The 17,351-nt window shown below is 32.5% G+C and overlaps 1 protein-coding gene across 1 annotated transcript; it reads left to right on the forward strand.

Moving 5' to 3' along the window:
* Nucleotides 1–1,012: 1,012 nt before the first annotated feature.
* On the forward strand, nucleotides 1,013–16,755 carry LOC135961851 (solute carrier family 35 member F5). Its single transcript, XM_065513475.1, has 10 exons — nucleotides 1,013–1,329; nucleotides 9,299–9,811; nucleotides 9,888–10,028; nucleotides 10,103–10,156; nucleotides 14,753–15,007; nucleotides 15,073–15,255; nucleotides 15,317–15,467; nucleotides 15,528–15,687; nucleotides 15,764–16,015; nucleotides 16,077–16,755. Exons 2-10 carry the CDS (start codon nucleotides 9,722–9,724, stop codon nucleotides 16,123–16,125), a joined length of 1,335 nt encoding a protein of 444 aa, XP_065369547.1. The 5' UTR covers nucleotides 1,013–1,329; nucleotides 9,299–9,721; the 3' UTR covers nucleotides 16,126–16,755.
* The last annotated feature ends 596 nt before the right edge of the window (nucleotides 16,756–17,351 follow it).

Below are 17,351 nucleotides of genomic sequence, written 5' to 3' on the forward strand. Positions count from 1 at the left end.
ATCGAATTTTTATATAAAAACTCAAAATATCTAAATTCTCTAATAACTTGGCCAATAAACGTTTAATCAAGAAAAGGGTCTCGATCTGTGATCACTTATATTTCCAACCAAAAATCGATTTTTTATATAAAAACTCAAAATATCTAAATTCGCCAATAACTTGGCAAATAAGCGTTTAATCAAGAAAAGCAGCTCGATCTGTGATCACTCATATTTCTGACCAAAAATCGATTTTTTATATGAAAACTCAAAATATCTAAATAACTTGGCCAATAAGCGTTTAATCAAGAAAAGGAGCGCGATCTGTGATCACTCATATTTCTGACCAATATTAGATTTTTTATATAAAAACTCAAAATATCTAAATTCGCCAATAACTTGGCAAATAAGCGTTTAATCAAGAAAAGCAAATCGATCTGTGATCACTCATATTTCTTAACAAAAATCGATTTTTTATATCAAAACTCAAAATATCTAAATTCGCCAATAACTTGGCAAATAAGCGTTTAATCAAGAAAAGCAAATCGATCTGTGATCACTCATATTTCTTAACAAAAATCGATTTTTTATATAAAAACTCAAAATATCTAAAGTGAGTACGATTGTACAATCTGGCAGCACTTTATTATCCGTTCAACGTGAACAGATCCGGCAACTCTCCGGATGACACCAGCATGACTACACACACACTCCGTGTATTTTTTATGGGGATCAAGACCCCCCAAATTTAGCTCATATAAACTTCATATAAAAAAATGTTGGTTTGCTGATGTCAGCCGTTGGCGTTGCCACTTTTTCAAAATTAAAAATTAAATTAAGTAAATCACAATAGAAGTATGGTGCAAACATTAACTAAATAGGTACTGCCAATTTTACATTCATAATTATGGTTCTTATACTTACTAAAAAAGTACTACCAAGTCTACATTATAACACTTTCATAAACAACACTACTTCTTAGGCCAATGACAGCAAAAGAGTTGAACTGTCATTCATCAGAAAAAGGGAAAATATTTTGACAGTTGTAATTTCATTCTACCGAATTACGGAAGAAATAAATTGTGTTTATAAATTATACGGTCAAATGGAAAAATTTTACAAAAAAATTAACAAAAAGTATTAAACAATTTACATAATTTATAAAGCTAAAAAGAAGTGCAATATTGCAAAGATATATTAAAAAACATAAACTTATTTTAAATCAAATAAACTAAAAAGAACTCTAAAGAAAATTCTGTTTACTTTCACAAAAACTAGAAGAGAAAAAAAACAGCTGGTGGTTTGGTTGTTCATTGAGGAAAATAAATAATATACATTCTATGAGAAAAGGTAAATAATAATTATGGTTTTATTAAATAAATGTGTTTATTAAGTATCAAATAATTAACTGGTTTTCATTGAGATCTCTAAATTTCACGCCCACTTTGCCACTTATAGACAAGTGCATTTTCTTAGAACATACACAAGATGCAGTAGCATTTGCGTCTAGAATTGTTCTAAGAAGGCGCAAATTAATAAATCAATATACGTACATATACAACTTTATGTGTGATAGATAACAGACAACTTAATTATTTTTTTTTATTTATCTGTTATACCTTTACTTTAATTCAATATTATTCGTGCACTATTGTTGATGAGTTATTGGCAAAAGCAGAGCTATCATGAAATGTATTCTTGTTTCATTAACTCACATCTGATGTTTTTAAGGTTTTTGCCATTAGTCTTTTTGTGCAATTAGTTAATTCTGGCTAAATAACTTTCCTAAGAATCTCAAATATTCTATAAATTCTATGCGAAACATTTTTTAGCGATGCCGACTATTTACATAACCCTGTGATAAAGCACTTATTTCTGTCCAGCCGAAGTTCGTCAATTAATAAATAAAATTCCTAGCAGAACTTATTTTTATTCAAAATTTATGTAAAATAAATAAATGAAATAATTCCTATTGTAATTTCAACTTTTAAATGCCGGCCTTAACTTTTCCTACGAAAAATTGGGGATATTTTCTTTGTTAGGAGAATTAAGAAGTTCAAATCAAAAATTTCAATATGGTTTCCACAACATTTTATACCTAAGTTTAATTTATATTTCCGAAAATTAAATGCTATTCATTTTTGTATTTTTCACACTCGTAATGGTCAGCATTTGTTTTACTGCACATTATATTGGATTATAGAAAGACGTTTACTATATAGTCTCCTTTCTCATCCGGCGTCAAATCTCAAATTTTTAGGATTTTGCATAATCTTCGACTAGAATTCTGTGGATTTCGGTATATTGGGCATAATTTGGTGACTAAGCCAATATAGTTCGCTGTCTGTCATATATCAAAAGAAAAAAACTTAACATTTTACTAAAATCACTTACAGGGTCTAAGGTCTAAGGAATTTTGCATGATAAGATAGTGATTTTCTATATAATTATTAGCGTATTTGAATAAAACTTCATAAAAGTATTGCAATTCTAATATTTCACAATGGTTTACTACAATTCTTGTTTCGTTTGTGCTATCATAAACAACTAGCAGAGACCTGCTCCGGACTCCTAAGAGCCGGATAAGTCTAGGCAACGAGTCGTGAAATATTGGAACATTAAGACAATATGACATGATAGGATATCCTGTGAATCCTCTAATAATGTTTCATTATCTTTGTATGATAAATCCATTTAAAACGTTACACCCAGTAAGTGAAAGCCTTAGCCCCATTTTCTCAATATCTGGTTATCGCTTTTCGTAACGCTATACTTCCAATTAAGATAATTTTTGTAGGAGAACTGTCAGTATATCGTCACGATAAAAAATAACCAGAGATTGAGAAAATGAGGGTTAGACTTTTTCAGATTTATATTTCAGCAGCTCATAATAGATATGACTCTTTTGCTCCCACGAAACACAGAACATTACCTTAGCGCAATGGATATTTGATTTTGGTGTTGATTCGGCTGGTAAGCCGGGCTGCACATACGTTCTCTTACGCTTCGGGTTATTGTAATTAATCCATTTTTCATCGCAAGTAATGATTCGGTGCAAAAATTATTTTCTTTTCTAGCGTTCAAGCATTATTTCGGACATGTAAAATCGTCTTTCAAGGTTTCTCAGCTTCAATTCGTATGGTACCAAATTTCCCTGGTTTTGGGTTGTTGGGGGGGTGCTGCAGTATCAAGTCCAAGAAATTGTGCTACTACTGCTGGATGGGTCCATAAATCTACTGGACGTAGTCAAGTAAGGCTGGCTGGACTGTTGAAAATGTGGAGGGTATCATGAGGACCCTGACCACATGCTGTGCATAAGTTGAGGACGACTCGGTCTATGCGGGACCAGAAGACATTAAGCCTGTTGCTCCATCCTGATCTTAGTTGTGCCAGAACGACTTTTGTTTTCCGCGGCAGAATCTTCTCGGCGTCTGCTATCGGTGGTGGGCGACCTCCAAGTACGACATTCATGCGGTATCCTGAAACTGAGGAATTGATGGCGTCTCTATGAATTTCGTTCAAAGCTGTCATATACGAGCTACGATCCAACTGTGTGATGTTGAAGTTTGGATGACTCCTCCGGTGACATCCCAGAAGGAACCCAGCAACAACAACAATTTGTTTTGGGTGAATCCTGCTGCTTGCAAGCATTTTAATATTGCTAATTGAGTAGCTCCCAATGATTTTGCCAGCTTTTGTTGAGTTTTAATGCCTCCAATTCTTGGTCTTCAAACTTTTTTAAGGGTGTGAAGTTAAATTCGTAAGTTAAATACGTCCCACATATATGTTAACTACTTAACATAGCACTGTTAAATAAAGTAAATTTGAAAAACATAGTTTTTTTTTGGCAAAAACATAATAAAATTAATTATTTTTATTCACCAATTAAAGAAAATACCTTAAATTTAAACTTTTAGTTAAAAAATAAAAAAAACGTCTTCATATTAAGATTAAAATTGCAGTTTGAATATGTAGTATTCAAGTTCATTGGCGGGCCACTTAGGGCAGACCTGAATAGGGTTTGGAAATGGTGAGTGAAAGCTGGGAGGGAGTAGATCTCAAAACTGTATAGGGTATACCCAGTTGTTTCTCAGGGAGGGCGCTACTAGGGGCGGAATTTGTTCGATTACTTTGTTTACATTAATGTTCAAAGCGTTATAGGGGCCATTTAGGACAGACCTGAATGGGGTTTTGAGACACCGGGTGAAAGCTGGGAGAGAGTAGATGTCAAAATTATATAGGGCATATCCACTTCTTTCTCAGGAAGGGCGCTACGAGGGGTGCAATTTGTTCCAAAATTGTTGTAATGTTAAAAGTGTTATAGGGGCCATTTAGGACAGACCTGAATGGGGTTTGGATATGGTGGGTGAAAGCTGGGAGGGAGTAGATATCAAAACTATATAGGGTATACCCAGTTGTTTCTCAGGGAGGGCGCTACGGGGGGTGGATTTTGTTCCAAAATTGTTGTAATGTTAAAAGTGTTATAGGGGCCATTTAGGACAGACCTGAATGGGGTTTGGACATGGTGGGTGAAAGCTGGGAGGGAGTAGATATCAAAACTATATAGGGTATATCCAGTTGTTTCTCAGGGAGGGCGCTACGGGGGTTGGAATTTGTTCCAAAATTGTTGTAATGTTAAAAGTGTTATAGGGGCCATTTAGGACAGACCTGAATGGGGTTTGGACATGGTGGGTGAAAGCTGGGAGGGAGTGGATATCAAAACTATATAGGGTATACCCAGTTGTTTCTCAGGGAGGGCGCTACGAGGGGTGGACTTTGTTCCAAATTGGTTTTAACATTTATGTTCAAAGTGTCATAGGGGCCATTTAGGACAGACCTGAATGGGGTTTGGACATGGTGGGTGAAAGCTGGGAGGGAGTAGATATCAAAACTATATAGGGTATACCCAGTTGTTTCTCAGGGAGGGCGCTACGAGGGGCGGACTTTGTTCCAAATTGGTTTTAACATTTATGTTCAAAGTGTCATAGGGGCCATTTAGGACAGACCTGAATGAGGTTTGGACATGGTGGGTGAAAGCTGGGAGGGAGTAGATTTCAAAACTATATAAGGTGTACCCAGTTGTTTCTCAGGGAGGGCGCTACGAGGGGTGGACTTTGTTCAATTACTTTTTTACCATTTATGTTCAAAGTATGATAGGGGCCATTTAGGACAGACCTGAATGGGGTTTGGGCATGGTGGGTGAAAGCTGGGAGGGAGTAGATACAAAAACTATATAGGGTATACCCAGTTGTTTCTCAGGGAGGGCGCTACGAGGGGTGGACTTTGTTCAATTACTTTTTTAACATTTATGTTCAAAGTATGATAGGGGCCATTTAGGACAGACCTGAATGGGGTTTCAACATGGTGGGTGAAAGCTGGGAGGGAGTAGATGTCTAAACTATATAGGGTATACCCAGTTGTTTCTCAGGGAGGGCGCTACGATGGGTGGACTTTGTTCAATTACTTTTTTAACATTTATGTTCAAAGTGTGATAGGGGCCATTTAGGACAGACCTGAATGGGGTTTGGACATGGTGGGTGAAAGCTGGGAGGGAGTAGATGTCAAAACTATATAGGGTATACCCAGTTGTTTCTCAGGGAGGGCGCTACGATGGGTGGACTTTGTTCAATTACTTTTTTTAACATTTATGTTCAAAGTGTTATAGGGGCCATTTAGGACAGACCTGAATGAGGTTTGGATATGGTGGGTGAAAGCTGGGAGGGAGTAGATGTCAAAACTATATAGGGTATACCCAGTTGTTTCTCAGGGAGGGCGCTACGATGGGTGGACTTTGTTCAATTACTTTTTTAACATTTATGTTCAAAGTATGATAGGGGCCATTTAGGACAGACCTGAATGGGGTTTGGGCATGGTGGGTGAAAGCTGGGAGGGAGTAGATACAAAAACTATATAGGGTATACCCAGTTGTTTCTCAGGGAGGGCGCTACGAGGGGTGGACTTTGTTCAAATACTTTTCTGACATTTATGTTCAAAGTGTTATAGGGGCCATTTAGGACAGACCTGAATGAGGTTTGGATATGGTGGGTGAAAGCTGGGAGGGAGTAGATGTCAAAACTATATAGGGTATACCCAGTTGTTTCTCAGGGAGGGCGCTAAATGGCCCCTATGACACTTTGAACATAAATGTTAAAACCAATTTGGAACAAAGTCCACCCCTCGTAGCGCCCTCCCTGAGAAACAACTGGGTATACCCTATATAGTTTTGATATCCACTCCCTCCCAGCTTTCACCCACCATGTCCAAACCCCATTCAGGTCTGTCCTAAATGGCCCCTATAACACTTTTAACATTACAACAATTTTGGAACAAATTCCAACCCCCGTAGCGCCCTCCCTGAGAAACAACTGGATATACCCTATATAGTTTTGATATCTACTCCCTCCCAGCTTTCACCCACCATGTCCAAACCCCATTCAGGTCTGTCCTAAATGGCCCCTATAACACTTTTAACATTACAACAATTTTGGAACAAAATCCACCCCCCGTAGCGCCCTCCCTGAGAAACAACTGGGTATACCCTATATAGTTTTGATATCTACTCCCTCCCAGCTTTCACCCACCATATCCAAACCCCATTCAGGTCTGTCCTAAATGGCCCCTATAACACTTTTAACATTACAACAATTTTGGAACAAATTGCACCCCTCGTAGCGCCCTTCCTGAGAAAGAAGTGGATATGCCCTATATAATTTTGACATCTACTCTCTCCCAGCTTTCACCCGGTGTCTCAAAACCCCATTCAGGTCTGTCCTAAATGGCCCCTATAACGCTTTGAACATTAATGTAAACAAAGTAATCGAACAAATTCCGCCCCTAGTAGCGCCCTCCCTGAGAAACAACTGGGTATACCCTATATAGTTTTGACATCTACTCCCTCCCAGCTTTCACCCACCATATTCAAACCTCATTCAGGTCTGTCCTAAATGGCCAATATAACACTTTGAACATAAATGTTAAAAAAGTAATTGAACAAAGTCCACCCATCGTAGCGCCCTCCCTGAGAAACAACTGGGTATACCCTATATAGTTTTGTCATCTACTCCCTCCCAGCTTTCACGCACCATGTTGAAACCCCATTCAGGTCTGTCCTAAATGGCCCCTATAACACTTTTAATATTACAACAATTTTGGAACAAATTCCACCCCCCGTAGCGCCCTCCCTGAGAAACAACTGGGTATACCCTATATAGTTTTGATATCTACTCCCTCCCAGCTTTCACCCACCATGTCCAAACCCCATTCAGGTCTGTCGTAAATGGCCCCTATAACACTTTTAACATTACAACAATTTTGGAACAAAATCCACCCCCCGTAGCGCCCTCCCTGAGAAACAACTGGGTATACCCTATATAGTTTTGATATCTACTCCCTCCCAGCATTCACCCACCATATCCAAACCCCATTCAGGTCTGTCCTAAATGGCCCCTATAACACTTTTAACATTACAACAATTTTGGAACAAATTGCACCCCTCGTAGCGCCCTTCCTGATAAAGAAGTGGATATGCCCTATATAATTTTGACATCTACTCTCTCCCAGCTTTCACCCGGTGTCTCAAAACCCCATTCAGGTCTGTCCTAAATGGCCCCTATAACGCTTTGAACATTAATGTAAACAAAGTAATCGAACAAATTCCGCCCCTAGTAGCGCCCTCCCTGAGAAACAACTGGGTATACCCTATACAGTTTTGAGATCTACTCCCTCCCAGCTTTCACCCACCATATCCAAACCCCATTCAGGTCTGCCCTAAGTGGCCCGCCAATGAACTTGAATACTACATATTCAAACTGCAATTTTAATCTTAATATGAAGACGTTTTTTTTATTTTTTAACTAAAAGTTTAAATTTAAGGTATTTTCTTTAATTGGTGAATAAAAATAATTAATTTTATTATGTTTTTGCCAAAAAAAACTATGTTTTTCAAATTTACTTTATTTAACAGTGCTATGTTAAGTAGTTAACATATATGTGGGACGTATTTAACTTACGAATTTAACTTCACACCCTTAACTTTTTTGGCTGGCATGGGCGATTTTTGTCTTCCATGTTAAAATCACCACTTCTGAACCGCATAAAGCCTCCATCATACGTTGAAACCAATGGAACATATAAGCTTTGGTGAGCAATCGGTGTGCTTCAGCGGCATTTTTTGTTAATTAAAAAATATACGACGCTTTGTTTACACAAAATTCGACAAAAATCATAACTATGGGTGAATTCCAAAACGTCTGTATGCAATGCAAACTTAAAAAGTCGAGAGATTCTTAACGCAACCGTGTAAACTTTGATAATGTTTCATATAGCAAAATGTATGAAAAAGTAAAAACAGGCAGTATGCTAAGTTTTTTTTTAAATTTTAACTACGCGTTTGCTTTGTCTTGATAAAGATATGCATACAGACGTTTTGGAATTCACCCTATGTAAGAATAAATGACAAACAAAAACCGTGTTCAAAAGATACGCCACCTATAAAAAATTGACAACTTATCTATAAACCGAATGCTTTTCCTTGTTAAGAAACTCTCGCCAATAGTAGGACAATGTATTATGCAATAATTGAATCTCTTAAATGATAATAATTCCTTCTTAAATGATTATATTCCTTTAAAGACCTGATGTCATTGTATACTTTTTTCTAAATGAAAGCAAATACGACATACACTCAAACCCATGCAGGCTTTGTCATGTTTATTATTTGTTTCCACGAGACAATATTCACACATTATCAGTTAAAGACTTCTCTACAAAAATGGTCTATTTAATATTGAATATTTATTTAATAAACACTGTAGGAAGATAATAAAACAACTTTTATACAAATTATTATTTGGGTATTTCTAAAAATGTCTGCTATGATTAAGAGAAATAAATTAGATTTGCATAGGGTGTGAGGGAGAACGAGCAAATTATTTAATGCATTCAAATAATGTTTTGTTTATTTTCATATTCAAAATAATATTTTTTTAAATTCTCTGAAGACCTATTAAATATTGTAAATGTTGCTACTGCATTTTGTTATTAAACAGCTTGAAATCAAAATTGTGAATAGCTTTATATACAACAACTATAAAACTGCTAAAAGTGGCATCAGCATCATCATTAAATAGACTTAAAAAACGTATGCCAAAAAGAAAACTCAACCACTATATAATAAACCTTTGTAGTATGGCAACTAACCAAATTGAAATAAAAAAAGAAAATCAATAAAGTAATCATTTAAACACTTGTAGTCAACTATTAATAGGCCTGTCTACTTGAATGGGATGCTAAATATGTTTAATAAACCTTTCTATTACAGAATTTGTTTGACATGGCAGCGTCTCAATGCAGCACAACAATAGATAATAACGCAAACTAACTATATTAAGCAATTTCATTGAACATAGAGGGTGATATATAACTCTTACAATTACCAACGTCATTAAGAAAATAAAATAAAAAAAAATATCCACACAATACAAGGAAAAAAATATAAATATTTAATTTAACAATATTGAAATAGCAAGCCAAACAACAGAATAACAAAAAAAATGAAGTCAAAACGTGGCCTAAAAAAATTAAAATAAACATAAATTGTTATATGTAATAATAGCGTCATTCCCATAATAACAAAACGCAAAAGAAGAAAAGAGTATTTTAGCAGTTTAAGGCTGCTATAGAAGACAACAGAAAACGACAATCGAATAGAACAGCAAATTAAAATATTAACATCAAACAAATAATGTTAACTAGAACCCAAAAGTTAATATTGGGTGTAACAATACTCATACTTGTCGATGTAATATGGGTATCTTCCAGTGAATTAACAAAGGTAAGTTAGTTTAAATATTAACAGGTAACTTGATACTAATAATAAATATTTGCTCATTTCTCTTTACACTTTAAAGTTTCTGTATGAGGATGAGAATTTTAAGAAGCCGTTTTTCTGTACATATTTCAAAACCTCTATGTTTACCATATATTTGGTGATAATTGGTCTAATAGCTCCCTGGAAGGAATCGTGTGAAAGACAAAATGGCAATTATGCAGTAAGTATGAGAGATTAATTTAACTTTAAAGGTTTTTGAAATTAATATATTATATTTCTGTTTGTATTATGCAGATGATGGATCAAAATGTGGAAGATGATAGTTACTATTCCCACCATCCTTCTTTGGTATGTATATATTAGAGATTTATAATATAAGTGAATTTAAAAAAAGAAATTCACAGTAACTCACTTAGAATTATTTTGTAGGATTTTCAAAAGTATTGAAATAATTGCTTCATTCTTTAATTCAAATCTATTACAACTAGGGTTCTATAGTCTAATTTTCGAACTTTAAATTTTTTAAATAATCGACTTTTGCTATTTCTGAAAGTGGAATTTTATTGACTTTTCAACTATTTTTCACTTTTGTCTAGTTTTTGGATTTTTTCGTCTTTTCATTATCTATATCACATTTTTTCGATTTTTAAAAAGTCGAATTTCGAATTTTTTTACCTTTTTTAATATTTGACTTTAGCTATTTCTGAAAGTCGAATTTTTTCGAATACTTTCGACTATTTTCCACTTTGTTCGACTTTTCATTATGATTCTGAAAGAAATAGTTGACTTTTCGCATTTTATAGCTTTTTAGTCTACTTTTCGAACTTTCGACTTTTTTAAAGATTTGAATAGTCGTCTTTTTCGACAATTTAGCATATTTTAATATAAAACAAACAAAAAGTCAAAATAAAAAATCTAATCTTTTTTGGGATACTGTAATCGATTGTTCGACTTTTTTCCGAACAAAAAGTCGATTTAGACTTTTCGACTTTTTTCTACAGAACTCTATTTTTACTTAAAAAATATTTTTTTGCTAGATTTATTGATTAGAAAAACGCGTTTTATAAAATTTTTACAAAAAAAATATAAAGTAATGTAATCGACTTTTTTCGACTACTCAACTTTTTAGTTAATCTACTTTGCGACTTTTTTTTTTTGGGTTAACATAATGATTGGGTGAATTCCAAAATGTATGTATGCAATGCAGTCATATCTTTATCAAGACAAAGCATGCAAACGCGTAGTTAAAACTTAAAAAAAAACTTATCATACTGCCTGTTTTTACTTTTTCATACATTTTGCGATATGAAACATCAAAGTTTACACGATTGCGTTAAGAATCGCTCGACTTTTTAAGGTTGCATTGCATACATACATTTTGGAATTCACCCATTGTATGACTGTTTTCCTAACAAAAAGTCGATTTCGACTTTTCGAATTTTTTCAGCAAAACGTCCATTGCTGAGCACAGTCCTCAAGCCATGAAGCACAAAGTATACAGAGTTGACAATTTAGACTTTTCAATAAAGTTAAAATTTGTTTCCTAGGGCAGCTCCTAAGGAAAGAGAATGATATAATTTTTTGTGTGTTAAAGTAAACCGCTTTATGTAAGAACGAGAGAAATATTGTATAAAACTTGTTTAACACATTTATCATAACCTTCGTAATTGAGTAATTGATGTACTTCAGCGGCACTTTTTTTCAAATTAAAGAAGTAAAGCTAAACTTCCCACATATGTTAGTACAAAATTTGACATCTTCAATGCAAAAAAAAAAACTGTTTTGTTAACACTATAATGTTCAATAACTAAGTGAGAATAAATGACAGACTCTTCAAAATGACATATAAAGAATTGGAATTAATTCCGTTTTTTGCTTGTTCAGAAAAAGTAAAGCGAAAATTTCTTTCGGAATGAAACCACTTTCAGATTTCAAAGTGGAATTGATATTTCTTTGTAATTATTTGTTTTTCGAAAATTTTTAATCAGTCGGGGTTGTCATAGAATTAAATTATTGTCGGAATCGGTTTTGAAAACGACAAAAAATGTATATTTGACTTATCAAATCCAATGTAATTTTTTGTTAAGAAATCGATAAAGAATTTAATTCTAGATCGAATATAAAACCGATAACTTTCGATTTCTGAAAACAATGTACTTTTTCGGTCGTTTTCAAAACCGATTCCGACAATGTTGTTGTTGCTGTAGCAGCAGTGTTTGCTGAGTTGACAGCCCTTGGCCGAGTGAACTCGGGTCATTCCGGTGCGTAGAACCGGCTGTCGTGAGAATGTCCGACAATGATTTTGCTTTAATATAATAAACGCTGTTCAAATTAAAATCAGAAATACAGAATTAGTCAATGTTACGAATTTGACCGTTCGTTAAATCGGATTTTCGTTAAAGTGAGATTCGTTATACCAGAATTTGCCTTTTTTAAGTTTATTTTTGAAAATTTTTTGTGATATAAAGATGAAATAAAATTGAATTTTTGCAAATTTGTAAATTTTTATCTTTTGCAAAATTTTTCTGATTTTAGCGATTTTTTGTAGTGTTTAACCATTTATTATGAAAATTGAGATTTTTAATTTTGATATTTTTTTTTTAAATGATTAATTCAATATTTTTGCTAAATTGAAGATTTTTATGTAAAAAAAAATATTTCATAAAAACTCTTTCTATTTCACAAAAAAAAACAACACTTAGTATTCAAAACAAATCAAAAATCCCCAGTTCGTATATTTTTATAAAAAAAATTACAAAAATTACTTTTTTAAAAAAAATTCTAAATTTTTCATAATAAATCGCAAATTTTACAAAAAAAAAATCGGTAATCATCAGGGCAACCAAAAATATGCTCTAAAAAAGTGTTTTATGCGCATAAAATATGCACTTAAAAACGAAAAATATGCTCTTAAAATATAAAAAATATGCACTTAAAAATAATTGGTTTTTGTTGAATTTCAAAGTTTTATTAAACAAATAAGTAGATAGTAAAAAAAAATATTGAGCTCATAAATTAAATTTGGTAATTATACATGAAAATAGTCTTATTCAATTCATTTTATTATTGCAATAAATTACTATGTATTTACTTAAGTATTCAAATTAAATCTTTGTTTTAAATTTCCGTAGAGTTTCTTAGACAATCTTAATCAATTGATCAATTCAATTTTAAACTGTCTAATACTTCAAATTTGTTTAGTAATTATTAGGATAATATTTGACTTTCTGAATTCATGTGCCCCAATATGTATAGGATCAGTAGGGAGAGGATGTTCTGCATAAATTGTACATGTAGATTTAAAAACCCCATCATTTGAATTATATTTAAAAAAAAACTCGTTGGAGAGGGTGTTTAATTTTTTGGTGAAAAAATTTAAATGGATTTTGGAGCATTCATTATGTATTTAGGTTAACATCTAAATAAATTCGGCTTCAAAAATTTAAATAGAATTATCAAAAAGCCTTTTTGAATGATTTTTTTTATTTAAGACTGCGGCGATTATCATTGGGACTCAAAATGGGTGACCCGATATACAAGAAGATAGTGTGCTGAACTATCAATCTGAGAGTTGCGAGTTCGATTCCTGTCAGAGACTCTGGCTGTATCAGCAGACAAGTAAAACGCTTTTTGTTTCCTTTATCTATCTAATATCTTCGTTAGAATTAGTGTAAATCTATCAACGAACAATGAATGCGAGGTTTTCAATGGATCTTAATATTCTGAACATTTGTTTAATAATTTTATATTAATGGTAAACTGTCAATGCCCAACCATAACTGTCTAAAGCAAACTTAAGTTTTTTTTTGTATTTTGAAAATGTATCCAAAATTTTGTTAAGAAATTGTCCATAATACATAAAATTTTGAAATTTTATTTACCCAATAAGCATTTTTACTGGAATTCAAATTGAATGTAAGTGTAATTCAAGCCTTTAATTGTAGTCAAGCAATTGAATTACAGTTGTATTACACTTTATCTCAATATCAGTATCCAGTAAAAAGAAAACATAAATTTAAGCCATATGTTTTTTGTTTGAAAAATATTTAATTTTTCAAATATTTTTCAAGTTTAAAACATAATTACATTTGCATTCAAGTCAAATTATAACAAAATGTTCAAGTGCTTGAATTTTTGGGACTTTGGTGCTTACTGGGTAAATTTTTTACGTATTTTTTATTATTTCTTAAATGTTGATATTTGTGTTCAATTTAATTCAAATATACGGAAATTAAGCTCCCTTAAATCCACGAAAATTCAATGAAGATAAGGCGATTATGGGTATTCTAATTTTTTCTTTAAGTAACTTAGACCAATTATCATTGGACCCTGAAAAATAGTAAAATATAGAAATGAAAAATTACAATGCAAACAATAAAATTATATTAAGAAAACAAAAAAATAAAAACAAAGAAAATAGGCAACAAAAATATGCAGTTATGAGCTAAATATGCCAAAATATGCTATAAAAAGCTAAATATGATAAAATATGCTGTAAAGAGCAAAATATAAAAAAATATGCACTAACAAATCGATGGCAAAATTCTTAAAATTGTCTGAAGCGGATAAATAACTAACTCATATCTTTATACGACGCACAGCAAAAAATATGATATTGCATACTTTTGGTTGCCCTGGTAATCATCATTAAAAACAAATGTCCAAATCAAGAGACATTTTCTAAATACGAAATTTTATTTCGTTATAGTTTTGAACGGCTGGATACGTTCGATTTATATGTTTACTTTGTTTTAGAAAATATAGTTTTTACCATTATTTCGTTATATTATAAATAATGATAAATTCCTTAGTACCACTTCCTGCAGTAAACCAATTTGCCTTATAACATATTAAAAATGTAAATGGAGTTTGTTAGATTGCTAAATTTTTATCAATTTTATTGACTATTCTCTTAAATTAACTTTAAACAATTTTCCTTTCCAGAGTGATCCCACATTTATACCCATACGTTCAGCAGCTAGCACCAGTGTTAATGCCGGTGCCATTTCCGGCACTGAAAGTGATGACTCCAGCATACGTTCGGTGAGATTTAGTAAAATGGCCGAGGTACGTGAAATGTCGGCCCATGAGGCTACAGAGGCATTAATGGCACGCCTCTCATACGCCGCTAGCATGCGTATACGTAGACAAACATCCCACAATAAAACTGCTAAAACCGCCTTAATGTTTTGTGTTTTGGTAAGATAATTTTGTTAACACGATTTCCATCATATTCTCTTAATTATTGTATTTTTTTCTTATAGTGGTTCTTGGCCAATTATTTATTCCAAGTGTCATTGGAAATGACCGAAACAGCCGTGGTAACTCTACTGAGTTCTTCTTCATCACTGTTTACTTTGGCATTGGCGGCATTTTTTCCCTCAGCAGTGGGTGATAAATTTACCATAACAAAGGTCATAGCAGTGGCCATGAATATTGGTGGGGTGGTAAGTAGTAAGCGTGAAAATTTTTATAATATTTGTTCATACATATATTTTCTTTTTCTAGGCCACCATTACCATCTCTGATATCCAAGAAGCAAACTTTTCCCGAGGTGCATTACTGGCTTTATTCAGTGCATTTTTCTATGCTGCCTATTTGGTATTTGTGAAAAGAAAAAGTGATACAGAGGAAAAGATCGATATACCCTTATTTTTTGGTAAGTTTTTTAAACACACTAAACTCTTCTCAGTTTTTATTTTTTTGATTTTCTTTAAAGGTTTTGTGGGTTTATGGAATTTACTGCTAATGTGGCCAATATTTTTCATATTGAATTTTACAAAAATAGAAAAATTCGAACTACCCAATCAAAATCAATTTGCAATATTATTTTTAAATGGCCTAATTGGTACTGTGGTATCCGAAGCTCTATGGTTATGGTAAGTAGTTGATACCTAAAAAAAGATAAAATTTTGTAATACATTTCTTGTTTGTCATTTTTAATTGAATGTATAGGGGCTGCTTTTTAACATCATCCTTAATTGGCACCATTGCCATCTCTCTACAAATTCCCTTATCAATATTATTTGATGTGTTACTCAAAAAGAAACCCTACTCACCGCTGTTTTATATTGGCTCAGTGCCCACTTTTGTGGCATTAATGCTATTAGCTTTACTCATGCGTAATGATGATTCCGATCCTCTCATGCGTTTATTTAAAGTCATTTATAGAAAACTATGCAATTGTAAAAAACCAAATATTGTCAGGTAAACAAAAATATTTTATCTATTAAAAAGTAGTATACCACTGATATATTTTCAATTACAGAATAAACGATGAAGAGCAACAGGAATCCCTTATTGGCAGCAATGACTGATTTAGTTTAAATTAGCTCCTCTTCAAAAGTATTTATTAAGTTAAGTTACAAACAGACACACAAATAAAATGCCTCGAAATTTGCTCATTCAACAAACGAAGAAACAAAAACACGAGAAGTTATAGTTCAAAACTTTATAATTTGGCTGTAAATGTTAAAGGCACAACATAATTTCTTTTCTTTTTATTATTATTTTTTTATGAATTTAACTACCACATTCTATTTTTTTACTGTTTTCTAATCGCCCTCGGATCTCTCCTTGTTTTATCATTATTTAAATGTATTTTTTTTATATATTTTTTAAATACATAAATACATGCACTTACTATAATAACATAATTGTATAAATTTGTAAAGTTGTATAGCTTTTTAGCATTTGTAATGATGTACTAACTAGTATTTAAAACTAAATTAATTTTATGTATATTTTTTCATTATTCTTAGCTGTAATATTATTATTTGTAAGCTCACAACAATTATTTATCAATAATCATAAAATGCATTAAATTATTTTTACACTTATACTCAATAGTTTATGCAAAATATAATGAGTATCATCAGTAACAAATACATGAATTTGATGTTAAAGGTAAAATAAATAAAATAAAAAAAATTCTTAGAAAAACACAACTCTTTGATTTTAGTAGACGTTAAAAGAAAACCCTTTTTTGGTAAAGTAAGACAGTATTGGCGGTCATGCCCCCATCATGCAAATCAACTCGAAAACACCTCTGCTCTAACAGTTTTAAATTTAATTAATATATCTCCAATCGTTCAAGAGCTACCGAATTATTTCCAAAATAAAAATTTTCTAAACCACTAGGTGCTCGGCCATTTTATTTGTGTAAAATTTCATATCGATGTCACAGAGTAGGCCTTATATGAATGCAATGAATGTTAAATTATGAACCAATTCCCATAAAATAATTTTATTTATTTATCAATTTTAATTATAATTAAAATTATAATTAAAAAAAAGCTCTAGCAGCTAAGGCTTTCGGCCCCATAAAATAAATAAAATCGTTTATTTCAAAAACCAGTCAAGCAACAAAAATTGAGTTATTGGGAGATTACTATTTTGGAAATGCAAACAAAATTAAATACTGCCCCTTATTATGGTGAACAAAGCCTATAAATCAGTGATTAGTGCAGAAAGAAGTCAAGTGAGAAGAGCGCTTGAATGGTTTCTGCCTATGTATAGAATAATATATCCCCTATGGACCATA

This window comes from Calliphora vicina, chromosome 5, assembly GCF_958450345.1.
Source record: "Calliphora vicina chromosome 5, idCalVici1.1, whole genome shotgun sequence".
NCBI classification, from domain to species: Eukaryota; Metazoa; Arthropoda; class Insecta; order Diptera; family Calliphoridae; genus Calliphora; species Calliphora vicina.